The 26768-nt window shown below is 39.7% G+C and overlaps 1 protein-coding gene across 7 annotated transcripts in view; it reads left to right on the top strand.

The window, feature by feature from the left end:
• Positions 1-26768, top strand: part of Ccdc7 (coiled-coil domain containing 7) — a 197722-nt gene that overhangs the window by 55695 nt on the left and 115259 nt on the right. For 6 of the 7 annotated variants that reach the window (XM_037206376.1, XM_037206377.1, XM_037206374.1 and 3 more), the window contains exons 20-27: positions 5267-5486; positions 6733-6784; positions 11181-11288; positions 11885-11986; positions 15731-15820; positions 18140-18238; positions 19507-19617; positions 26162-26272. In XM_037206376.1, coding sequence (XP_037062271.1) covers positions 5267-5486; positions 6733-6784; positions 11181-11288; positions 11885-11986; positions 15731-15820; positions 18140-18238; positions 19507-19617; positions 26162-26272 — 893 coding nt within the window. Of the gene's footprint in view, positions 1-1609; positions 1739-5266; positions 5487-6732; positions 6785-11180; positions 11289-11884; positions 11987-15730; positions 15821-18139; positions 18239-19506; positions 19618-26161; positions 26273-26768 lie in introns of those variants that run through there. The other variant, XM_037206379.1, reaches the window with a different exon arrangement.

Genomic DNA, 26768 nt, shown 5'->3' with positions numbered 1-26768 from the left:
GTTTATTTATTTATTTATTCCTTAACTATACAAAGCCTTGTCTATAAAGTTTTTTACTTTGATCACCTTGCCGAAATAGAAGGAAATGCCTGGCAGCGTGTGCATCCATGCTTTATTATCATCTTTAGATTTTTCTAGATCCCAAACCCAGGTCAATTAGCAAGGATCGGGCCCCATTTCTAATGTTTGTACTTTTTTTTTTTTAAATGTCTTTAAAGTGTGTACTTTTTCTGCTTCAGGCATTGCTTTTCATTTACCCTTGATATCTTTTTGTGGGAAGAGTTCCCCATTTGTCCCTTTACATTTTAAAATGTGTGGTCAGCATTATACACACTGGGAGATTGTAAGAAAAAGTGTTGGTAATTAAATTCCCCATGGAAGTTTAAGCACCCACTGTGTGGAAGGAGACATAAAGCAGGGTGCTGTCATATTCACGCTGGGATGGTGGTGAGTATGGTACCGTTCTGTGGTTTCTCGAAAGAAATGCGATTGAATGTCGGCTTTGGAAATTCTGGACTATCTGCATCTGTCACCTGAAAAGGTGCTGATAAGTCTTGATTCAACTTGTTTGAATATTGAACATTGAGTTGCTGTTAATGAACCTAGGAGACTACCTTGTAAACCACATCTCAGAAAACAAAGACATGGACTTTAAAAATATACTTTATAGCCGTCTCAATGAAGGCATTAAGAAAAGAGTCTCAGGCTGGACGTAATGGCATGCCTTTAATCCCAGCTCTCAGAAAGGAGAGGCAAGAGGACCTCTGTAAGTTCAAGGTCAGGCTGGTCAATAGAGGGATTTCCAAGCTATCCAGGGCTACAGAGTGAGATCCTGTCTCACATAAATAAATAAAATTTTAAAAGCAAATATTAATCACCTACTGTACACCTTTAAAAATCCCTCAGGAGATGTTACACCCCATTCAGGTTTATCAGTGAATCAGATTTGAAACTCATAGTGGAGACTAGTGAATGAAACAAGAGATCACTGGGGCTGGTAGGTAACGTGGAGCATTTTACCAGGGAAGGGTCCATTGTATGATTCCCAGAAAATTATTTCAATTCATTTTGATGTAGAAGCTCTCCATGTCATGCAAAAATTCTGCTGGAGTGTAAGGGGTGTAGAAGGATGGCAAATACATAGCCCTTGCCTTCATTGCATGAGCAATAAAATAGGTGAGATGTGATACATGCAAAAAAACAAAAACAAAAACCTGAATGTGGTGTGGCACATCAGAGAGGATGCCGCATGTTCAGCTAGACTGAGAATTCTATGGCTTTTAATCTCAGAAGGAATGGGGTTGGCCTTTCCAGGGCAATATGATAAAAGATTTTTATGGAATAGATGTTTCATGGGTAGATCTTGAGGAATACATGAGCTTGTTCGGAATCTGCATAAGGTGCTGAAGGAAAAGCCCAGTGATTTGTTTTGTTTGGAGTATAGACTAAAGGCAATACTGAGAAATATGACATTTTTGCTTGGTATACTTTATAGAATTGCCCATTAATAGCCGTATTTTAAGTATTGCTGTATATGTTTAAAATTCAAATTGTTAAGCACATGGCACACAATATTATTCACCAACCTTCATTTTGGGTTACTCCTTAGATCCAAATAAAATTTGTGAAATACTTTGGAAGCCCCCCGACCTTCCGAGAGTGGATGGGAGCGAAAGGAGACCCCACCTCAGCAGACATATGGCATTGCTTGCAATAAAGAACATTCTTCTGCACTTGGCATGATTAGCAGTTTATTTTGGCTTAGGGAATGAGTTAGTGACACATTTAATCAGACAACAGATTCCAATAGTTTATTGTCTCACACATATGCATTGTTAGCTTTTAGAAAATGTTTCACATTAGAACTCACACCTTCAAGTCATGAAAATACAAACTCTTTCTTGGTGTTTCATTTTTTAAGAGTTATACAGCCAACCATCATCATTCTGAATATTCATGGAAAGTCTTGCTCCCAAATACTACAGAGGCTTATTATAAATCACAAAATGACAAAAAAAGAAAAAGTGTTGATCCATGCTGGTTTTCTTCTATAAATTATTAGCTGCTAAGTTTCCTGCATTAGTTTATCATTCACTCAGCACATATTTTTGTCACTTCCAAATGCCAAGCATTTCCTAGTTATGAAATTCATGCAAAGCAAAGGTAGATAAGGTCCCTTTTCTTATGCCCACATTTGAACAGGAGAGGGGTTGGAAAACAAAATAAAACAGACAAATACGCATAACTCTAGAATAGACTAGACAGTGAAAATAATTTTTGAAATCCCTGTCTGTGTCATTCTCATCACTGTGACCAAACACAGGAAGCAGTCCAGGGGACAAAGAGCCCACCAGAGCCCGCAGTGTCACAGCAGGAACTGGCATGGTGGCTGGGCCTATAAACTCAACCTCAGTGACCCACTTCCTCATATCTCAAAGGCTCCACAAACCTCCCAAGCCAGCCACCAGCTGGACACCAACTGTCCAAACATATGAGGCTGTGTCACTGGGAAGAATAGCTGAGATCTAATTATGAAATAAGATGCTAAAATAGGTTTTTCCCAATTTTATCATGACATACTTCTACAAGTGAAAGCTTATTATTACCGTTATGAACTCCAGAGGAGACTTCCTAATTCAATCAGTCAACTGTTGCCCTTTACACTGCCCTTACCATGGGTCTATAACTAGTGACTTAGACATAAGAGAGGTTTTCTAGAGGAAACCTAATAATATAAGAAGCAGCAGAGGTAAAAATATCCCCCAAGGAAGACACCATTCTATGGAGAAATGCTCATAAACTGGGCATAGCTGGATTCATCACTGAAAGTGTTTCAGAGAGGGACCCCTCTTCACATACCCTCTTCACACATCATTACCAAATGACAGGGGAATTGGAAGAGAATAGGGAATACCTAATTAACCACATGCACGGGAGAACTTGCTGCTCAGGGCAATGGCCTTGTTATAAAAACGCACATCAAGGTGGAGCAGCGCAAACATGATCCCCAATGAGCACTCTTGGGGAACCGTCTCTTCCCAGTCATTAAAGGGGAAGTAAGAGAGCCACCCATGCCACTGAGAGATGAAGAGCTGCCTCTGCTGTGTCTTCCCACTGTGCTTGAGTCTCATTACCATAAGTCTCTCCTTCACCTCTGGCTGTGACTTAGTCTTGAACAGGCTGGTTTCTAAGTATTGACCAATAGAAGAGAAGATATGAATCAGCAGGTTCACCACATAGGGTAGGTGAGAGTGGAAATCCAGCATCATGTTGCACAGGTGTCAGCACTATATGAGCCTCTGGGAACGCTGTCCCTGTGCTGTATGAACACTGTCAAAGCCTGTGCCTCAGATGATACTGCTGTGCTCTTTCATGTTTCAGTACAGTGATGGCTATAAGGAGCCTTAAGCTGAGGCAGGTGGTGAATGACACAAATTGATAAGACTTACACCAGAGAAGAGGGCCAATGCACATCACTTTCATCATTCCTCTTATTATTGGCATTATTGTCTTTATGAGTATTCACTGCTTTCCACAGACTCCATTCTCCACCTCCTCCTTCATGGTTCACAGTAAGGCTTTGAATACATGGCTGTGTCCACATCTCAGAGGTACTGATTGGACTGATGTCAGCCACAATCTACCACCAATTGCATCCATTTAGTATTTTTTCCTCTTGACCTTCCCAGCATACATTCCTTGGTTCTATCCCGGGGTCTTTTGTAAGTACAGGAGATGAGACGTAGGTAAAGCCTGAGTGTGAGAGAATGCTTATAAATGAGCTTCTCATCAGTATTTCAGATCATGCTTTTGGGGGTTGCTACATCCTTTCTCTGTTGCTATACATGACGATTTACCTGCTTAGATCAAGTGAATAATGATGCCTCCAAATCAAATTTCCACGTCAAAACTTTAAAAATATTGTACTCTCCTCTTACAGCAGCACACAAACATTAACGCAAGGATGGTCTGTGTTACAACACAAAAAAAAAGTTTCTAAATGAACGTGGTTCACAGTGTGCACCTGAACCATTTTCATGCTTCAGCAACCTGGTGACAAGAGTCCTCTGTGTGTGTCTTTAAAATCACCTCTAAAAGAATATGTAGTCTATAATTAGTCATCTTAAATACTAGGCAAAACCAGTAAATCGTGTTTGAGGGTGAGATGTTATGCTTGGCTACTGGGAAGAGGAAGCCCCCTATTCCCTGTAACCTTAGAGCCTGCTTTATAACAGCCCTGCAGAAGTCTGTCTTCAGAAATGTCTTGCCCACTTCACTGAATTATTTTAGAGACCTTGCAACGAATGTTACATGATTTTTTTTTCAACCAAAGTATTGTTCGATTAAGATAAGCCATCAGAATCTTGAACTGGTTAAGACTGCTTCAAGACAAGTGGTTAGTGATGCCCCCAATAAGAAGGAAGTCTTTGTTGAGTTTTGTAGAAAATGTAGGTACTTATATCATTTAAATTATTACCTGGTGTTGAATATTGGTAGATGCATAAACTGGGACTATGCAGGCAGAGAGTACTCCATAGCCACTCTAGGTCTGGAAACTGAGGAGCCAATCTCATGCCTTGTGGAGGGGAAGAAAAGCCAATTTGGTGTCTGAAAGGAAACCTTACTTCAAAGAAAGCCAACTCTGAACTTGAGGTTGACTTGTTTAAAACAAACAAAAAAAAAAAACTTTTATTGTCAAAACTTCTCTGGTGAGGTTTTTTGTTTTGTTTTGTTTTTTGTTTTTTGTTTTTTCCGAGACAGGGTTTCTCTGAGTAGCTTTGCACCTTTCCTGGATCTCGCTCAGTAGACCAGGCTGGCCTCGAACTCACAGAGATCCACCTGGCTCTGCCTCCCGAATGCTGGGATTAAAGGCATGCGCCACCACCGCCCGGCCTCTGGTGAGGTTTTAATTCCATTCTGAAATGAAATTGTGAAGCTGTTTTTTTTTTTCTAGTAAATATGACTAAAAAGCATCCTCCAGGCTATTGTACATTTAGTTAGACTAGCCAAGGCTGCTGTTCTATGCCCTGTTAAAATGAACGACCACCACAATATTGTACATGTGCTTTTTGAGTCTTCACTTTAAATCTCTCAAGATGCATTACCATCTTCAACTTGTGTGACATCAATTTTGTATCAGAATTACCTTTGATTACTTGGCACCTTAGAGTTGCTTGCCTAATACCTTTGTCAATTAAATGATTCTTCAGTTACAAATCCAGTGTTGTCCACCTAATCTAACACTAGACATTTTGTGATTCTAAAGCTTGGAGAGGAGACGATCTATCTCTGCTGATTTAGATCCTTCAGCTTTAGAGGGTTTCTATGGTGTCTCAGATGTTTCAGCCTTCCCACAAGAGGTCTTTAAGTCATTTACAGCACTGCCATTTATTGAAGAGAGGCTAGAGTCGGGCTCGCCCCTGCCAAAGGAGATGAAGATGTGGTCCCTGGTGTCATTTCCTGATCTTGCCAAAGAAATTGAAAAGGTACGGTATTGCTTGAAAATTGTTTATTTTTAGGTTACTAGATTCTTTTAGTGTTTTGAATAGTTGCTGATTAAACCTCATCAATACTTCCTTATTTCAAAAGAACAACAAGTTTGCTTTTTAGTACATGTGGTTTAGGTTTAGTAGGTTGGAAATAATATTTGGGAAATCTAAGTAAAAATTTCAATGTATAAAGCATTCTAGTTGGTATTCACAGAAAGTTGTTTAATTTCATGATGAATTATAAAGTATGATTCATGGCATGAGGGAAATTTTCAGTTTTTATTTAAGATTAATCAACAATTATGTTTATAGTATAAAAAGGTTTGATTATGAAATCATAATCACTTTAAGTAATTTTATATACACTTAAAAGGTAGAAAACTGTAAGAACTACATTAGTTAGAAAAGTATTTAGTTATGGTATTTTTTATTAAGAGATTTTCTATTCATTTTACATACCAACCACAGATTCCCCTGTCCTCCCTCCTTCTGCCCTCCAGCCTTCCCCCCTAATCCACCCCCCATTCCCACCTCCTCCAAGTCAAGGTCTCCCATGGGGAGTCAGAAGACCCTGGTACATTCAGTTGAGGCAGGTTGAATACCCTCTTCCCTGTACCAAGGCTGCGCAAAGTGTCTCACCATAGGCACTGGGCTCCAAAAAGCCAGCTCATGCACAAGGGACAGGTCCTGGTCCCACTGTGTGGAGGCCCCATAAACAGTTCAAGCTAATCAATTGTCTCGCTTATCCAGAGGGCCTAGTCCAGTACCATGGGGGCTCCTCAGCTATTGGTCCACAGTTCATGTGTTTCCACTAGTTTGGCTATAGTTATGGCATTGTTTAGGGCCAAAAATGCTGAGGAAAAGAAGGATTAAACAGTCCATGTGCACATGACATATCTCCACAGTATGTTTCTATCATGGATGTTACTAAAACAGGCTTATGGAAAGAATCTGTGAGCCACTAGGCCTTGTCTAAAGAATTGTGCAGGCTAAAATGTCATTTTAAGCAAGAGCTATAATGTTGGTTTGACTGTCTGCCCATTTAAGTGGTCTCAGTGTTCCCAGATCTGCATATTGTTCATATCTTTTTATTTAATAAATTCAGGGAGTAATGAAAAATAAAATGTTGCTGTAATGGGAACATGGATTAGGGTGAAATGCTAGCTTCCTGATAAAAGAGTAAGTTAAACAGAGCTTTGATGTACATTATTTGTAATTATTTTCTATAATTTTTGTCGTTAAGGCTGAAGCATCAGAACAAATGCTATTTCATACAGACGAAGAAAACTCTGAAGGTAAAAAGATTTTCTCTTGTGTAACCTGAAATGTGAAGGTTTGGGTCTCCCCATACATAAGAACCTTGTTAAATACCAACCAATGTAACATAGTACCAGAAGATACATATCCTCACTGGAGGTTGTGTAAGAATTAATTTGATGTAGTCTCACTACATTACTCCATTTCAACTAAGACTTCTCTGCACAAGGAAATGACACCTTTGCCTAAACCAAGAGTAGATTTAGCCTCCTTAGCTCTAAAGTGAATCAAAAATCCATCTGGATATATCAGAAGAGACGGTTTCTGGTATTGAAAACTTGGTATTTTGCTAGGTTCTCTGAGGATTTGGCATATAATAGGTATAAAAACAAAGCTAGCGCTATCTCTATGCATACCTGTCTTTAATAGACCCATTTAGATTGCATTGACTTGGCCTCAGCTTTCCAAATAAAGTGAAATGGTTGAGATTTAGGAGGGGGTGGAGCATCACTGCTGTGCTCCTCAGTGGAAGTACTTCTGCATCTGCCCTGTGGCAAACAAGGAGTGCTCACGGTGAGGACTCCAGGCCTCTGAGTCTTTCCTGTCCAGTGGGGTACTCAGACGAGAAGAGCTCATGGTCAGGACTCCAAGTAGGTTATGATATTAAGCAAGAGTTGATTTGAACTGACTTAAATATACAATTTGGGGCCATTAAGTACACCCACAGTGTTGTGTGACCATCATGATATCTATCTCCAGGATCTCTCACAGCTACAAAGTGACAGCTCTGATTCTTCCTCCTCCAAGTCTGGCAATCTCTGGTCTCCTTTTTGTGCTGTGACTCACATAGCATCCGTCCTCCATATGGGAATACCTTTCCTTTCCACACACTTGCTGGTCATTTTATGACTTCTGGAGTAGTGTCAACCAAATCCTTAGTCTTTTATCTGATTGTGTTGTCCTTTCTATTTCTTTTTATATTATGAATACTAACTGTATAAGATAGTTGATTTGTCTCCATTTTCTCCTATTTTGGTGTGTTGTTTCAGTTTTTGGATCATGTTAAGTTCACAAAAGATCTCAATTTTGTGAAGCTCAGTTTTTCTGTATTTCTCTTGTCACTTATACTTTTTGTTGTCCTTACTGATAATTCTTCACTAAATCTAAGGTTATAAATATCTATGCCATGTTTTCTTTCTTAAGGTTTACTTTTTGGTGTGAGTGTGTGTGTATGAGTGTATGTGTACATATGTATGGGGTGTATGGGTACATGTATGGGTAATTCTGTGGTTGCTGGAAGAGAGTGGCAGGTCTCCTGGCACTTGAGTTACAGGCGGTTGTGAGCTGCACTTTGTCACTGCTGGGAACTGAGCTCTGTTCCTCTGTAAGAGCAGGTAATTAGGTCCAACCTAATTAATTGGGGTCCAACCCTTTCTTTTGTACTTGGAAATCAATTTGTCCCAGGACTAATTTTTTAAATAAAAAATTTTAATTCTTTTGAGAGAAGTAAAGCTCAATAGCAACACACTTAGCCATGGTCCTGCATGGTACAGGACAACTTTGGGGATTATGCATCAGAAGTGGAAGTAACAGACCTTAATAATGGGCGGAAGGCAACTAGGTGGATATATCTGCCCCAGGTGACACCAGCTTTCAAGTCTGAACATTCTAGCTGTTACAAAAGACAACCACTGTCTCCTAAAAAGCTGAAGTTGTGAAAATGTGTGAGATAATCTTGGGAGTGTTTATATGTTCCAAAGTCTGGTGAAGGACTGTGATGTGAGAGACTAACCAGGGCCTGGACGGAAAACTAGCCTTGCCCTGATGAAAATTAACATGTTTGCCTAATTTTCTAGAACTTAACTAATTTGTGAAGGATGTGCTCTTTCTCTACTGAGTTGTATTGACATTGTGGCTTTAAAAAAAATGAATCAATCTTCTGTGAGCTTGATTCTGTTCTGTTGGTATATATGTCTATATTTTTGCTAATACCATATTATGTTCATTGTGTGGTTGTGGGGTGGATTTTGAAATGGGAATTGTCAATCCTCAAACATGATCCTTCATTGTAACATTGTTATTTTGTCTGTCTTTATTCTCTCATAGTCCCATACAAATTTTAGATTCAACATTTATTTGTTTATTGTAAAAAAAAAAGCCTACAGATTTTGATATTTAATTCAATGAATCTGTAAATCAACATGACAAATATTAACCTCTTAGAAATTTTAAATCTTACCATTTATGAATATGGGGCACATTTTTATTTTGGTATTCTTTAGTTTGTTTTAGCAATGTTTGAAAGTTTTCAATGTGTCCTTGTAACTCTTTGCTTACTGTTATTACTATGTGTTTACTTATTTTATTGTACAAATATTTTTTAGCTTTCCCGTCTTTAATCTGAAGTGGATGGAAGCAAACTGGATGTGTTTCCTCACTCGCTGTTCTTACTCAACATTCCGTTTTTAACAGTCATTAAAACTGATGCATTTGATCAAATGTAATTAACGGCTGTTCATTTTCCATGCACATGCTCTCTGTAACCTCTGTTCTGGTCTCCACTTCTTTGATTTTTGGTAGTTTTGGTGTGTGTGTGTGTGTAATATGTGTGGCATTTTTGTTAAGTTTGGCTAGCATGATGCCATCTATATTATTCCAAGTGATGGAATTTACTTGATTTTTGTCTTTTTGAGGTCTCTTATAATTCCATACAGATTCTTGAGGTTTTTCTCCATTTAGGATGATGTTGAGTGTGTGCTTCCTACAAATTGTCTTTATTATGTTGAAGTATGTCCCTTATCTCCAAAGTTTTTACCATGAAGAGACATTGAGTTTTGTTAAAGACCCTTTCTGGATATAATGAGATTCTTTTCAGTCTGTTTCTTTGGTAGATTATATTTATTGAGTTATATATGTTGACTATCCCTGCTTCTCAAGGATAAAACCAAATTTAATCATGGTTTATAATCTTTTTGTGTGTTTTTAATTCAATTTACACATATTTTGTTGAGAATTTTTGCACCCACCTATGTGAATAGGGGATATTAGTTTATAAGTTTGTTGTGGTGGTATGTATGGGTCTTCCCCCTGATTTGATTGCCTATTCACTATTGATTGTCTGTCCCTTGTTTCCTCCCTAGTGTAGTTCTTTATGGTGATATTTTCCATTCTCTGCCTTCTATAGAACTGGCTTGGTTTATAGAAAATGTTTGAATGTTTCTCTTTCTCCGTTAATTGTGATGGATACTTTTTCTGGGTATAGTAGTTTGGGCTGCCATCTGTGTTCTCTCAGAGCTTGTAGAACATCTGTCCAGACTTTTTTGGCTTTCAGAGTCTTCTTTGAAAACCCAGATATTATTCTAATGTCCCTTCATTTATATATGACTTGGTCTTTTTCCCTTGAAGCTCTTAGTATCATTTCTTTGTTCTGTACAGTTAGTGTTTTAATTGTCACATGTTGTGAAGAATTTCTTTTCTGACTCCATCTATTTGCTGTTCTTTATGCTTCCTGTCCTTGATAGATATCCCTTTCTTTAGATCTGGGATATTTTCTTCTATGATTTCATTAAAAATATTTTAAATTCCTTTTTTATTTCCAATACCTAGTTCCTTGTTTTATAAAATTTTGTTTATTTTCTTATATTAACAAATAAGAAAAACTTAATTGTCGATATATTATCACATTTAATTAAATTTTTATTTTTGAGAATTTTGTACATAAGTACTGTATTTACATCATTTCCTCTCCTCCTTCTCTCTTCTGCAACTCCTCGTGTTGCTCCCTCCCTCCAAATTCATGACCACTTTCTCTTTAAATAAATATGGAAGTCATACCTACAGGCACATGCACAGACACATACACACACAAACACATACATATATTTACACACACACAAACACATACATATATTTACACACACACACACACACACACTGATTCTTCCTCTCAATAGCTATTAATTGCCTGCAGCTCTTTACCTGGAGGTGAAGCCTTGAAAAATTTCCCCCATCCACTCCAGCTGTCAACTGGTGCGGCCATTGTGCCGTTCTTGTTTATGCGACTATATTGTTGAAATTTCGTGTGTATAACATCCCTGTCATGTTTAGAAGTCAGTGTTTCTCAGCCGGCTTCCTAGTCTTCAAGCACTTACAATACTTCCTAACCCTTTTCTGATTTGTTTCCTGAGCCTTGGTGTACAGGTACAGTAGAAGCACTTTTATCTTATGGATAACAAACCAATAGCCACCTGATTGTACTTAAAACCAACTTGTCAAAATGCAGACTGAAGGACTGTGGGAAGCCCAGCCCCTAGGTTATTTACATTTAAAAGTGAGAGAAACAGTTGCTGCCATCTTCTTTTACATTTGAATTCTAGGTAGCTCATACTAGATAGGATTTTCTGTTTAGTATACTGAATGATTGTTTTTATACAGTTCCTTATGAAGGATTAGATGAACGTTATGCAAAAGAAGATAAAGATTTGCTACCAGAAGACGAAGCATTAAGAGCAAAGCAACTCTCGGACCGGGGGAGACGCAAACGTGAGCATGGTCACGGGGAACATTGACTAGACTGTTATAATAAGCTGGACACAACTGCAAGCCAGTTTTCCTTCAGTCATGTTTCTTTATATGAGGATGTATTTTGTAGCATTATTATGATAATCTTTAAATTTCATTCTTGCACAATTTCATTTACATGAATAGATGAATGGATGGATGGATGGATGGATGGATGGATGGATGGATGGATGGATGGGTGGATGGGTGGATGGATGGGTGGGTGGGTGGATGGGTAGTATTCTGATTACTATTCCCTCCTCCCTCCTCCCTTATCTCCCTTCCATCCCTATCACACATACTCTCACACCTACCATTCCTTTTCCCATACTTTAAGATCCTTGGAGAACTAAAGTGTAAGGTCTGGCACCTTTTGGCTGTCATGTGTATGGTCAGTGACCACTCTCAGCTTCTCTGCACGCTCAGGATAACTCCTCACACATTTCCTACACCACCTCCACTGTCCTTTTTGTTGCATAGTTGATAGTTTAGCTTTAGATTCCTCTCTGTGTAGCTTTGCTTAAGTGGAATGGATGTTGCCTACCCAAAAGTCTCATCATAACTCTGTTTTTCTTTAGCACTTTTTATCACTGCAAAAAAACCTGAATTTTTGAGTTTACTTTCAAGAACACAATCTGAAATTGAGAATCTTGAAGCCATAAAATATGAGAATGTGACTAGTAAGTAATTATTAAGATATTGTAAAGCTGTTTTCAACTGAATTCAGGATAGCTCTGTCCCTCACTTTATAGTTATATGGGTAGTTCTGTTAGTCTTTTGTTTTGTAATGAATTTATTCATAGTTACTGTTCTTATTTGATGATTTGCCTGTGATAATTATGCCAGTTGTTAAATTTTCTACTGACCCTGATGTGGGAAAATTTCTTTAGTCCTAATGAAAGACATTGTCTTTTCACTTCTGGAGTTTTATGCTTGTTAGACTTAAAAACTATTATTTCTTCTGTTCATGAAGTTCTACTTGTTTTTTTTTTAAATCTGGTGTTTTCATAATACCTCATTTTCCATCTTAGCAGTGTAACTGTCCTTCATATTTATGACTTTGTCATATACCTTTTATGATTCATATAATGACAATTGACTGCCTTTTAATTAATATTCATAATCACATTAAATTTAATTACTCCTTATTTTGAAGTGTAAGTACAGCATATTCTTTGTGTCTTGACTTTTTAAAATCCAGTTCTATTCCTGTCTTTAATGCTGTACAGTTTTTAACCATGGTTTTTCCTTAGGCCTATAATGACAATATTTTCAACTTTTAATTTTTCATAATCTTGTCTTAATACTTCAAGAAAACTAGAGAACGCATCATCTGCCTGTGTATCTGAAAAGTAATGTAATGTTTATAGTCAGGTGGATCATTGCCTTCATTAATTTACTGTCACAAAGTATGAAAATTCTTATGTCTGAAGAAATCAGACAAAATTACATTGAAAAATTAATGTATGTTATGAACTTAGGACTTATACAGCAGGTATGGCTTCATTTCTGAGTTTTAAAAGTCTTTTTCCTCGTAGCTCCAAGTGTGGGGAAAGAGTCGATAAAAATACTGTGTCTGATGCCAAGAGTGTCTAGAAAAGTTACAGTGAATATAAATGCATTATTCTTTTTGAGCAGAATGAGCATGCATCCCACTGTTCTTTTAGAAACTCCCATTATCTGAGCTGTCTAGGATTCTTCTTATATATTTGGTATCTGTCCTATACAGATCTCCATATTTCTGGAGAACTCATATTTGTCTCTTTCTAACCATGTTATATTTATCCTTTGGGGGGGATTATTGAACCTAAGGCCTCGGGTGTGATAGGCAGCCTCTACCGCTGACCTACCTCCAGCCCGATTTGTTCATCAGTGCATTCATGTGTCATTTTTACACACTTTCTTCGATGTAAGTAGTATACAGTTAGGTTGTATTTAAACACAGTGTAACCACCATTGCTTGCCCCCGCGCATGTGCACACACACACACACACACACACACACACACACACACACACACGCATGCACACACAGTGTCACACTTTTAAAAGAGGGAACACCCATAGAAATATAAAGTTGTCCATGTCTACATGAAGTAACAGATTGTCCCTATATTCTCTCAGTAAAATCACTGTTACAATTTTTGTATTTTGTTTGATTTATTCAAAAGTACACACACAACACTATAAGAACACATATTATCCCTATTGAAAAGTCAGATATTCTAATATGCCCTCTTTGTTTTCTTCATTTACTTTTGTTATATTATTATCACATGATAGTTTTCCTCATGCATCGATCTTCAACAAACTTCCCTCTACACTTGTCCCCCAGCACTGGCTCCTCCTCGGGCCACAGAAATCCCTCTCCTGCTCTCAGGTCACTTCTTTCTTGGTTCCCACACGTGAAATAACATGCAACATTTGTGACACTCATCTTTCTGTGCTCAGCTTATTCCCCCCAACAGTGTGTGAGGGTTGCTCTCCTTCTGGTCCTTGGCAGGGTCTGTTCTTCATAACCGTTCTGACTTGGTTGAGATTGTCTCTCCTTACAATTTGGAGTTCCCTGATAGCTAATGTTACAGAGTTTGTTCATGTATTGACTATTTGCATTTCTTTTAAAGTATGTCTATAATGGCCGTTCTAAATCACATTCCTTAATTTCTGGTGTTAGGAACTTTTACATTGTTATATATCTTGGCTGTTAGCTGACAGATGGCAAAGATTTTTCTCCCTTTATGTAGGCTGCCTGTTCACTCTGTGATTGCTCTCTTTCCTATAAGGTTGGTGAGTTTGGTAGGACCTCACATGTCAGCTTTGTTTTGCTTACTGTGATCTTGGAATCTTATCGAGAAAATTATCACTTCTATCAATATCCAGGAGTTGTTTTCTGTTTTTCTCAAGCATTTTCTGTTTCAAGTCTCATGTCCAAGTTTTTGGTTCATTTTGAGTTGATTTTTATCTAGGGTGAAAGACAAGTCCAATTTTCCCAGTACCGCTTATTAGATGGCGGCCTTTTTCCAGTGTGGGTTTTTGTCACCTTTGTGGAATATCACTTAGCTGTGGACATGTGGTTTTGTGTCTAGGTTCTCTACTCACTCCACTGGTCGATGAACCTGTGGTTGCTCTTTTAATGTCAAGCCAATGTTGCTTTGTCATGGGGCTGTAGCACTTTTTAACATTTTATTAATTCTTTGAGAATTCTGTCCACATATTTTGAACATATTCACGCCATCACCTCCTTATCACTTTCTTTGCCTTAACCAATGAGCCCCTAACACCTTTTTTCATGAGTGCTTGTACTGTATTTATTGCTGTTCTTATTGTCTATGGCTTTTCTTATTTCCCCGCAGCCCTTCCTCTTCCCCACACTGTAGTCTTCCCTCACTCTGATTCTTTCCCTCGTTTGTGTCATGTGTCTTTTGCCCCCCTCCCCTCCCTGAATCCTTCCCATAACCTAAAGAGCTTCTCTCTTGGTCTCCTTTTGAGATGTTTAGATTTTATATACACTTATACTTATGCTCTTTCAAATTCATTTATTTTTAACTCTAATGTTTGTGTGATTTCCTTTTATTTCTGCTAATCTTAGTTTTCCTTGTTTATCATTTTCAGAGACTTTAGGTTGTTTATTTGAAGCAAGAGAGATTGGCTGATTTGCTTGTGGTCTGTCCCTCTCCTTTTCCTGGTATATTGGCCAGTTATTTGGACCAGTTTCCCCACCCCCTCAGTAGACCCTTTGATTTAAATTGTAACTTCTAGTTTGTTTCAGTTCATCTCTTTTCTATTATTCTTGGTGGTTTTTTTAATTTTGGGAATGTATGAAAATAATGTAGACGGTCATATTTACCTAAAAGGACATCCTGACTTTGTCTCCTTCCCCTCTTCTTGTGGGTAACCAATTGCATTGGTTTTGATACCTTTACTGTATTTTCTTTTTATGAAAAAGATGAGTCTCTTTACTGCTTTTTCCCTGTTCCTCCCCTCTTCTTTCTTATCAGGGAGGTAACACATTCTTTTTCCCGACTTAACATCAACTCCAAGTAATCCCCATACATTGTTTTACAGAGATGTTTAGTATACAGTACTTGTATATGCTCTAGTTTATTTAACCTATTTCCCATCATTGAGCTTTGATTATATTGTAATTGCTACAATAATCATGTACCTATACATTGCCACTGCCCTATTAATCATGTGCATTAGCATAAAAACACAATCAGAACAGTGTAACTATATATTAAGATATAAAGTTAATATATGTTTATAAATTAAGGGCACAGATTTGATAATGTCTACATTATAGTAACCTAGTTGATTGGAAAATGCTATTGTGCACATTTTATAAAATTGAACTGTGTATATTTTATAAATTTGAAATGTAGGTTTCTGTCCTCTTATTTACTACACTAAATACATTTTATGTAGATGAATTTGAAGAGAGGTCTGTCAAAGAAGACTCAAAAACAGAAATAAAATCAAAGGGACAGAAAGGTTCTAAGACTGGGAAACTTTACAGTAAGTATGAGAATTACCTGTGATGCTATGTTATCTTGGATTAAACTCATTACACCATTTTTCTTTATCCAGGAAAACTTGACATCTATTTTATGGAAATTTTTACCTTGTCCTAAAATACCTTAAGATAACTACAGGACAATGGCAAAGAGTTTGTGCCCATTGTCTGGTATTTCTGATTCTGTAGTTATTTCATGGATAAAACTCCTATTGGCCAAGGCCCAGAAATAGGCCAGTAATTAACTTAAGTGTGTGGTCTACCTTCCAGCTTCCTCCTACAGATTATATACTTTTTAAAAACTATAGAAAGTGCCTCTTCCCTGTGCTAATGACCACCTGCCACAATCTCAAATAAGCATGCACAGATGTGGCTGCAGTCTTTAACTCCACAATGGGTGTCAGCATCCCATGATAAGGACAGACTGTGACCTGTTGAAAAGCCTCCAGCACCTTCTTGACTGTAGCCCTGCTCAAAGGGAACAGCTTCATGGTGACACACAGATAGGTGGTTTTAAGGACTTCACAAGGGGAAATGAGAGTGTAAGGTGCTGAGGTGCCTCACGGTAGCAGGGTCCCTTTCATAGTTGTTGGAGCAAAGAAGGCCATTGGTTGGCCATCTCCAGAATGAGACATCATGCCCCTTACAATGTCCAGAATCTCACCAGGCTTCTTGATAATTGTGCCTCGTGGGCAATAATTGTCTACCTGATTGCCATATATGGGTCATCAGAGCAGTATTTGCCATTCAGACAAGGTCATCCATGAAATGTTGGTGCAATGCTTCCTCTGAGGGCAGGACTATCCCACTGATGGGAGTTATTCTGAGAATTTTCTATAGCCTTGTGGAATATATTTGTAGTGTATGACAAGTTATTTCATGAGCAGCTTACACTGACCATCATCAGCCAGTCCACATGGTTCTGATAGAACAGTTGTGATGTCACTTCCTATGTATCTAGTCACTTATTTTAAACCATCTCAAGAGCTGGGTAATGGAGCTTTCATTTGGCATAGGGACTGGAACCATGGAGTCCCTCACTATATCACCTTTGGAGCATCATTTGACTTACCTCTGGGACTTGAGATCCCTGGTAGAGAGCCCATCAAGGTGCTGCCTTAAGACTTCACTGTGCTCCCATACATTATGTCCAGAAGGATTTTACATGTATTGTCCAAGTATAAGCACCAATTACCTTTTTTATGTTGTGTTCATTACTAGTCAACCACTGCCTGTTGGAGGTAGCTTCTATTGAATATTTCATAATTTTCTAGTTAATAGCCAGATTGTTTCATGTGCAATGATCTGACTTTACAAGGCATTTTGTGCCTTTCCTGGGGGTGACATAAAGCAAAGTATCCCCTTATGTTTGTGGTTTAATTTTATTTTTGAAATATGGGGAACACGCACATGATTCCTAAACTACACCACACACACAAAAGGTTCAGTTAGGGAAACACAGTTTCTTCCCAAGGCCTCCCTGTTCCATGTTATAGTTACCATGTATACTACTTTGTGTTATTTCACTTATATTTCATTTGGTAAAGATAACTACGTGTGATTTTTTTTCTTTTATCTTCGTTGTCTATCTTTCTTCCTGTTTAAAAGGCAGTGTACAAGCACATTTCTCCAGGTATATTCTCCCAATATAGAGAACTTTTTCAATCCATTTTCAGCTCTATGTACAGTTGTTTTATCATAACGTATATTGACCATAGCATATAGTATGTACTAGCCTTAAGATAATGTATAATACGCTTATTCAAACTCATTTTTCATGACTAAATATTTATATTTTTATTTTCAATTACACACAATGAAATAATGAATGAACCCACACATGCATTTTCATTATTTTGCCTTTGACGCCTACATGGTCTGTAATATATAAGCAACTAAAGAAAAGTAAAGGGCTGGAGGGATGACTCTGCAGTTCAGAGTGCTTATATCTGAAATCCTTTCCCAGCTCCCATAGCTAGAGGCTCACAACCACTTATAACCTGAGCTCCAGGGTATCCAATGCTGACTTCTGGCATCGAAGGCACTGAGACACACCAATACCCATAAAAAATATATCCAAAAGTAAGAAGAGTAAATATTAACTGGATTATGCCCATCAAATATTAAATTACAAAGTTTAGCAGATATTCACCAAAACTCTCCACCACTGTCTTGTCAGAACTAACACAAATGTCATTTATTTATAAGTCTGTAAAACCAGCAGAGAAGACCACTGGGAATTTGTTTGAAATATGAAATGAAGGCTCTAACATCGTTCTATTTTTCTGTTTAGTGCACTAAGTATTTCTCTCTGTATATAGCTCATGAGGAAGAATCAGAGAGAGCTGCCTATGAAGAAACATCAAAAGCCAAAGCTCCAGCAAAGAAACGGGACACTGCCAAAGGAAAAAGACTTGCTAGTGAGCATAAAAAATGACAGATTCTTTTACATGTTCTTTTTAGAATGGGACCAGCAGAGCCTGGTCCTCCTGCCTCAGCTTCTAGGATGCTGGAATTACATATGTGCACCATAGTGCCACTACATCCTAAAATTATCTTAAGCACATCCCAAAATCTTGTCTTTTGGTTCAAGAATGTGTATTTTACTATATGCATTGTGGGAATGTTCCATTTGGCCATGCAATAACTGACAAACAAAAGCCAAAACATCCATTGCTTTTATTTAATGGTTCTAGATGTAGTCATTTCAAAGGCATGATCACATGCTGTCTAGCAATGTGTGCTCCTTTTCACCCACTCCAGGAAGTTAGAGGTCTAAAAGCCAGTTCATTCCACTAACCTGTGCAATGAAATTATTCCATATGCTTCCACTGTTGAGTAGAATTGTTGCTGGAATTGTAAGTTAAATGTAGTGTAGAGGGGCTGATGAGGATAGTGGCCAATGGCCATGGAGTCCTCTCAGATGGCCTCCAAGGCAATCTGTGGGTTCAGACTCACTCAGAAGTTGAGATTGCTTGGTAAATTCATGGATTATTTCTGATGGCATTCCATTGATGGGAATGAGAAGGTTCCCAGCAGAAGAGACCCACAAATGACACCACATCTTTTGTATTTGTTGGGACCAAGATAGACCAGAGTTTGGCAGCTAGCTATGCCCAAATGAGACTCCATGCTCCTTCCAACTTTCTCAAAGGATTTCATTTAAATATTTGGTCCATGCACCTGATCTGTATTAATGAACCAGTCACGTTGTATAAGAGTTAGCAGAGCATGGATTCCTTGTTAGCTAGCACCCTCCCTTGGGCCTGCCATTGGGCTATCACAGTCTCCTAGCAGAAGCAGCCACTGTCACATACTGAGTTAACAAGACTCCTTTTCTACAGCAGAAGAAACTATTCAGGTTTCTGTATCTCTGCGAATCACTGGTGACTGAACTAGAGAGACTTGCATTCTTTATTTATTAAAAAAAAAACAGAAGTAATGAATACAAGAGATGGTGCTGCAGCAAACTCATCAGAAATTTGAACTTGGGGATTTCAAACTTAAGTGTTTTTGGAGACAAAGTCTCATCTATCCCAGGCTTGTCTTCAAGTGTCTGTGTAGCCAAAGATTATCTTGAATCACCCAGTGTCCACCTCCCAAATACTGGGGTTCTAGGCACATGCCACCACACAGTTTCAAATATGTTTTTTTCATGCAGTGAACTAAATGTACCTGTTCTATGCAGCTCCTGATGTAGATGCTGATGAATCCATCAGTCCAGCGAGTCAAGCCTCATCAACAAAATCAGACACACAAACAAAGAAACAGAAACTTCACAAGAGAGAAAGACCCATTGGTGAGTACAAATATTCCCCATAGATTTCTTCTCCATTAGGCTCTCTGCTTGGTCTTTCTCTTTGCTTCATGAATATGCATAGAAGCATGAATTCACTGAAAACTTTCCCCTCAACTAAAATGCTAATTTCCTAACTCAAGAAAGAATTAATATTAGAACCATGTAGCTCAGGCTGGCCTTCAACTTGAATTCTCCTTCCCCATCCTTTCAAGTAGAAGTTCAAGCTCCAAGATTATTTAATGGCCACAAAATATGCTACCCGTGGAGTCCCAGTTGCTTGAGTCCCATAAATTCCCAAAGTAGTGTCCTTTTCAGAGTTCTGGTGTGTTTCATGCTAGCCCAAAAGGATACACCCAAAGTAGAATTTGACCAATGTTGTTCGTTCCTGGTGGCCTCAGAAGCAGAACATGAGAGCATCATCTCATGTTGTAGCTACTTTGCAACACACACACACACACACACACACACACACACACACACACACACACACAGTTCCTAGAGGTGGTGGTGTCTCTGACCTGGGGAGTGTTGGCTTTATGCCATAGGCTGCAGTCACAAATACAGACACTATAGAGGTGAGCAAGTTAAATACAAATGGGGAGCCGAAGAGCCGAAGGTGTCACTTAGGAAGCCTTGCTTAGGACATCCAGGCACCCTCTTGTTCATGGCCCCTGAAATGAAGAAGCCTTTCTGGTAACCTCTCAGGTGGGTCTCAAGAAACATGCCCATATGAAGGAAATGAATGTAGATATCTGAGTAATCCCATCCACAACTGGACCTTTTTTCTGGCAGGGTCCTCTAGGGCAGTGGTTCTCAACCAGTGGGTCACGACCCCTTTGGCAAACCTCTATCTCCAAAAAAATTACATTAAGATTCATAACAGTAGCAAAATTAGAGTTATGAAGTAGCAACAAAAATAATTTTATGGTGGGGTGGGAGTGGGGAGTTCACCACAACATGAGGAACTGTCTTAAAGGGTTGCAGCATTAGGAAGGTTGAGAATCACTGCTTGAGGGCCTGAGGCTGAACGCAAGTGGGGGCTTGAAGTGGAAGTATCTCCAGACCACGTTGTCAAGTAACCAGGGCCAGAGATTCTTTTTGAAACCCTTACCTAGATCATTCAGGAATGGTGTCCACTTAGCGCTGTTAGGTCCCTGTGTCCTCCAATCAAACAGTGCTGTTTGGATGGTAACTGCTTTTCCACTCTGTGCCTGCTAAGACCTTTATACTACTGTGCATCAATTGACATGGTTGTGCAGAGGGGTTTGTTTTAGCCACCTAAGCACTGGCGAGATGCTTCAGTGAGTAAAGGCAGTTGCTACACACGTCTGAGGATCTAGGTTGGATCACAGATTCCATGTAAATGGAAATGCCACAGACCTGTCATTTGACCTCCATTTGTATATGTGCATGCACAATAACAATAATCAAAGAAGTTAGTTTACCTGGGTAACCAGTGAAGGTGGCGGGAATAAAACTAGAAATCTGATTCTGAGTACAGATCTTGACATTTTTGTCCTCTCTCTACTACGACCTGGGAGAAGCACACGGTGTCTCTGCAAAGGATGGACCTACATTTTTTTCCCAGCACATAGGCCATCATGTAAAACCAAAATGGGTACCCAAGGAGGAAGTAACGAGTCTCAGATGTTTCTCCCCTCCTTGGGCAGTGTAGCTGCCAAGGCTCTGAGGAAGGTTGTATAGTGCCACTCCCCTGCTAAGATAAGACAAGTTCTCTCCCTTATTGTGGAAGCAAGTTGTCCAGGTCCCAGAGTCCTTGACTGGCTAGGCAACATGATCCTCAGGACTTTCTCTCAAAAACGCAAGTCTTAGAAACTCACTGTACCAAAGGCATGCTCACAGCAGGTGACTACCCCCGGTGAAGCTCAATGTGCAAAGCCCTCATCACCTTAGGACCAGAAGCTGTAACAAAACTGACCCCATGCCACCCCTTTCTTAGCATCCGGGGGTTAGAGCTCTTGTGTGGTACATGGACCTCTTGGTCGAAGTTGAAAAGGGCTATGGTTCCAGTCAAAGTTGAAACTCTTGAAAATGGGATACATAGCCATCAAGAACGCCCTGTGGGACCTGCCAGCACATATTGAGGCCAACAGTGTAGCTAACAGAGTGGGATGGTGGGACCCTGTCTTGCAGTTGAAGTACCCTCCCTTCTGAGAGTATCTGACAATTGCCACTGTCCAAACACTGTTTCTTCTAGAAAGGCTTTGTGCATCTACCACTACTTTTTCTTGGGGTGTCGTCTACTATTTATTTCTTCTGATCTGGAGATACGGCTGTCATAGGTATACCACACAGAACACTGTGGCACAAGACCCAGGAGTGAAGGGACGTAGGTAAGTCAGCCAGTGCAGACCAGACCACAGGCAAAGGTAGAGCTTTTGAACCCATGTCCAGCAAGTTCTTGTAGGAGTTGAAAAATCACATGATGTTTCACCCAAGTGCTTGGGCAGCTAGCCAGGAGCTGTTCCCTCTAGGAAATCTTTGTGCCTAGTGAAGGCCACAAGGTAGCAGGCACAGGTGACTTGCCTGTGACCTGTGGTCATGGCAGGTGAGCTCAGAAGAGTTATACCCCGATACACAGGGCTTTCTTAATGTACCCATGGAACAGAGCGAGAGGACATCCATGGTAAAAAACCACACACTGTGGCTCAGGATGGCTACTCTATGCTCAGAAATTTGCATGGAGACAGGTGCCAGTTGGTCTTTTAAAACAACAAACCAATCTCAAGGTAACAATTAGCCATGACTTAATGCATTATTAAAAGACATTGCTGAGATTCTCTTTTGCCCCCCAAAATAGCTCTTTACAAGGGACAGACACATTAGTGCAGAAGACAACAGAGGGCCATGGGTACATGGTGAGTGTCTCGGCCTCAACAGACTCAAACCAAAAAAACAGACTAAAACTTTTGATTTTATAGCTTCTGAGGCCAAGGCAGCTAGAGCCCCAAGAAGCCCCATTCCCATAATCACACAGTTTGGAATTGCCCAGCACATGCTTCTGGAACAACAATATAGCCTAAAGGACTTTAAGACTAATTCTTAACTGCCAACCCCAGTCCATAGTGTGGGTTTATGTTCAATATTATATCCTTGAGTCATTGCTTTGTTTTTTCTTATTAACTTAATTTCATTATTTTCTGTTTTCATTCTACTCCATATACTTATTAATTGAATTTTGTCTCCCACATATATAGAACCTGAACTTTTCCCCAAAGTGAAAATGCATAGAAAAATATACTAAAAGGAGATTCATTTCTTCTCCTACCTTGACCTCTGATTTTGTAGGTAACCATCCCCGTCATTCCTCCTCTCTGTCCTGGGCTGGTTTTAAAAAGATGGCTATCTCAACTGGGCAGGTGATGCTGGTCTGGATGCCTATCACGTAGGAAGCAGGAGCAGGAAGACCATTCAAGGCCATCCTGGGCAGCTACTCAGGCCCTGCCTCAAAGTGAAAAGCACAAAGAAGGCTAGGGATTGTAGCTCAGTTGTTCAGTGCTTGTCTCACAAACACAGGTCTCCAGATTTAACCCCAATTCCACAAATGTAAATAAATAACCACTGCTCTCTCTCCATTTTCTAATCATTCTTCTTCCTAAACACAAAGAGAGTATGCTAGATTTTTTTTTTCTGGACATTGAACATGTGCATTTTCATTTCTGTTTTTATTAACACATTTTAGCCTAAATTATAGGTAATTCAGGGATGTTAAAGAAGAACAGAGACTAGATACCTAGGAATGTAAAATGGAGCTTCATCACACAACCACTAAATATAGTTTCACTGTTTTCTTGTTACATTGGATCCTGTGGTAATTTACCTACCAACATCAAAATGAGAGAAAATTCTGCTACATAGTTATTATAACTTTGAAACATAGAAAACTAAAAATGGATCTGTTTTCTAATAAGAGGTAAAACGCATTTCTTCATGTAGTTCCTAACTGGAATGCCAGACAAAAGTTTTGAACCTCAAGACACAGTGTTAAAATCTGAAAGCCAGGCAAAGAAGCTAAAATTTTCCAAAACGGATGTTGTTAAGTATAAAAGTTATAGTGAACTTCAAATTTAAAGCATGGATCTCATCCAGTCCTCTTCTTTAGTTCATAAATACACACATGAACATATAATTTACAGAAATGTTGTATATTGACCTGAAGTGTAAATCATCAAGATGGCTAGAGAACCAAAGTGTTTTGGATTTCTTCGACATTTCTGGTCTTAAGGCCCCCTCCTGGAAGCCTTATGGGATCAGTGTTCACAAAGACCCAGTCACTGGTCAGCAGTTGCTCCCAGGGTGTTCATTTTCTGAAATTACAGGAGACTGTGGATCCCAAACCCAGTGGATGCTGCTCCATGATCCTTTCCATAGATTCCAACTGTCAGTCAAAGAGTCTACTGGGATAGAAAAGTCCATCAGAGGCTCAGGAGAAGGGATGCCTGAGTTGCCTATTGGAGGGTGTGATAGCTAGTTTCATATCAGTTTAACCTAAGCTAGTTATCTGAAAGGAGGAGTTATCTGAAAGGAGGGAACCTCAACTGAGAAAATATGTCTATAAGATCAGGCTGTAAGGTGTTTTCTTAATCGGTGATTGATGGGGGAAGGCCAAGCCCATTATGGGTGGTGCCATCCCTCGGCTGGTGGCCCTGGGTTCTAGAAGAAAACAGGCTGAGCAAGCCATGGGGAGCAAGCCAATAAGCAGCACCCCTCCATTGCCTCTGCATCAGCTCCTGACTCTAGGTTCCTGCTCTATTTGAGTTCCTGTCCTGACTTCATTCAGAAATGGACTACAATGTGGAAGTGTAAGCCACATAAACCCTTTCCTCCCCAACTTGCTTTTGTTCATGGTGTTTCATCATAGTAATAGTAACCCTAACTAGGACAGAAGGCCTCCAGAGCTTCCTGTCTGTCAGCCAGATGCAAGTGCCCCAGAAACCAGATAGTCCCAGTGGCTGTCATTTGCTAGAATGGCAAGCTTATAACATGTGGCCGCTGTCTTCTTTGCTATGAAATTACCTATTTATTCCTAGTTTTACCCCCAAATTTCACATGAGTGTTAGGTCTCCGTCTCTGGCCTGTATTAATGGTCCAGCTGTGTTAAAACTAAGCTGTAGCTCTCCCTGGCATTGCCTTTGTCTAGTCCCAGAGAAGGATGTGGTCAGGACCATTGGCGTCTGCTGTTTCTCAGAAACACCGCTTCTCCTGGGACATCCCCTTTGGGAAGATGTACCTCTTTCCACGTAAGACAAAGTGACCCTGGTCACCTGTGTGTGCGGGAATGCTGACAAGGGTGCCCGCAAGGTCACTCACTTCACACCTGCCACCCTCAACCTGAGTGGCAGCTGCTGTTGATAGCACAGTGTCAGGCAATGCCAGGGCCAGCAGCCACAGGACAAAGTCAAGTCACTAGCAAGCAATTGTTACCGAGCTCCCAAGAGCAGCTGGTGAACACAACTTTCTTAAGCCAGCAATGAGAGCAGGCATTTCTTATCCCGGAGACAGGCGATACTGTTTCTGAGCTGTGAAAGTGCCCAGCAAGCTCACTGACATAATCCTAACTGCAGCAGTTGTGTGTGTGTGTGTGTGTGTGTGTGTGTGTGTGTGTGTGTGTGTGTGTGTGTGTGTGTGTCAGGGTGAGAGCAGTCAGGGTGCTTCAGCCCCTTCATGTCTGACAAGGACCCATTCAATACTGCCTACTGTGGCAGTGGACAGTGTAGGGCTCGCAGAGACCCACTCAGCAACCCCCAGATGCTGTCACGTTTCTCCCTCATTCACACGTCAGTGGCTCGGGGAATGGCAGTCGCCTGCAAATCACCATCCAAAAGATGTGAGTGCAAGTCTTCCCTTTGTACTTCAAACTGTAGCTCTGATCCAGGGTCACCATCCCCCTGCAACAGGTCAGAAGAACACTGGCCATCATGTAGTCTGATTTTTATTTGTTTTTTATTAGGCTTAAGTCAAGAGTTTGGGTAAAACTTGGCATAGTTCATGGATTTGTTTTAGACTTCACCCGGACAGAGGAGACGAAGCTGCAGTTGTATTCTTTGTCAGGGGCACATCCACGAGGAGACTCCAGGCAGCTTCTTAGAATACATTGAGAATGGTTCAGAAGCAAACAGTCCCCCCAACCGTTTCATCTACCGTGCATCTCACGTATATCTATAGACATATATACTCTTCACTAGATACCTACTAAACACATCCGTCCCTCAACCAGTCTCCTGTGCTAGAAAACACTGGTGGTCTTAAATACTTATCAGTGACATCAGTTGGTCCCTGACTGGATCTTACTCTGATGTACAAATAATCTCAGGAAATCAGAGGCTGATATAAAGCATCAGATGTCAATGAACCTTTAATATACATTACATCTGTTCAGTTTTCAGCATATCTTCATTGACATCATGGTCTTTCTAAGTTTATAAAATGACAAGATATTACTGTGCTTATATCAGCTTGAAATCTGGATGCTTTGCACATCTGTTTTTTTCTAAAAAGTGTTAAAATTTCTCTCCTAATATAGCCAGCAGTGAAATATCAGATAGAAATATGAGACCAGAAGATCAAAATGTACAGTCAAGCTCCCAAATCCAACTAAAGAAGCAAAGATCATTGGGAGGGGAAATACTTACTAGTAAGTATAATGACTATAACTATCTTATATTATTTTAAATTAAATTCATTAGAATGTTTGTTTAATTCATAAATGTATATGTGATTGCATACCTTATAGAAAAATCTATGTTGTAAACATGAAGTTTGAGCTCTGTCAACCTAACTCAAAATCAAAAGCATAGTCCATGTTTGGATTACAGTTTCTTTAACAAGTCTAAGGTCCATGAGTACCAAGAATAGTAACGGGCAAATCACTGTTTCATGAACAATGAATGTTTTCAGCCGACTCTAGCTGCTCTGGCTTGCCCCAAAGCAAATTTCCTGCCACAAGCTCCAGTCAGCAGATGGATGGTTCACATGTCACTGAAAGAGCAAATGCAAGTCCCAGGGGTCCAGGCAGGGGCCAACCAGGGTGGTCAACTCAAGGGCCCATGGTACCATGTTGTTTGTGACCTACTCGGAGTTGCGGGGTCTTTATGGTAAGCAGGGAGACGGGTATTCTCTGAGTTCTCTGG

The sequence above is a fragment of the Peromyscus leucopus genome, chromosome 5 (genome assembly GCF_004664715.2).
Source record: "Peromyscus leucopus breed LL Stock chromosome 5, UCI_PerLeu_2.1, whole genome shotgun sequence".
NCBI lineage: Eukaryota > Metazoa > Chordata > Mammalia > Rodentia > Cricetidae > Peromyscus > Peromyscus leucopus.
This window is presented reverse-complemented; position numbering and strand designations above follow the sequence as displayed.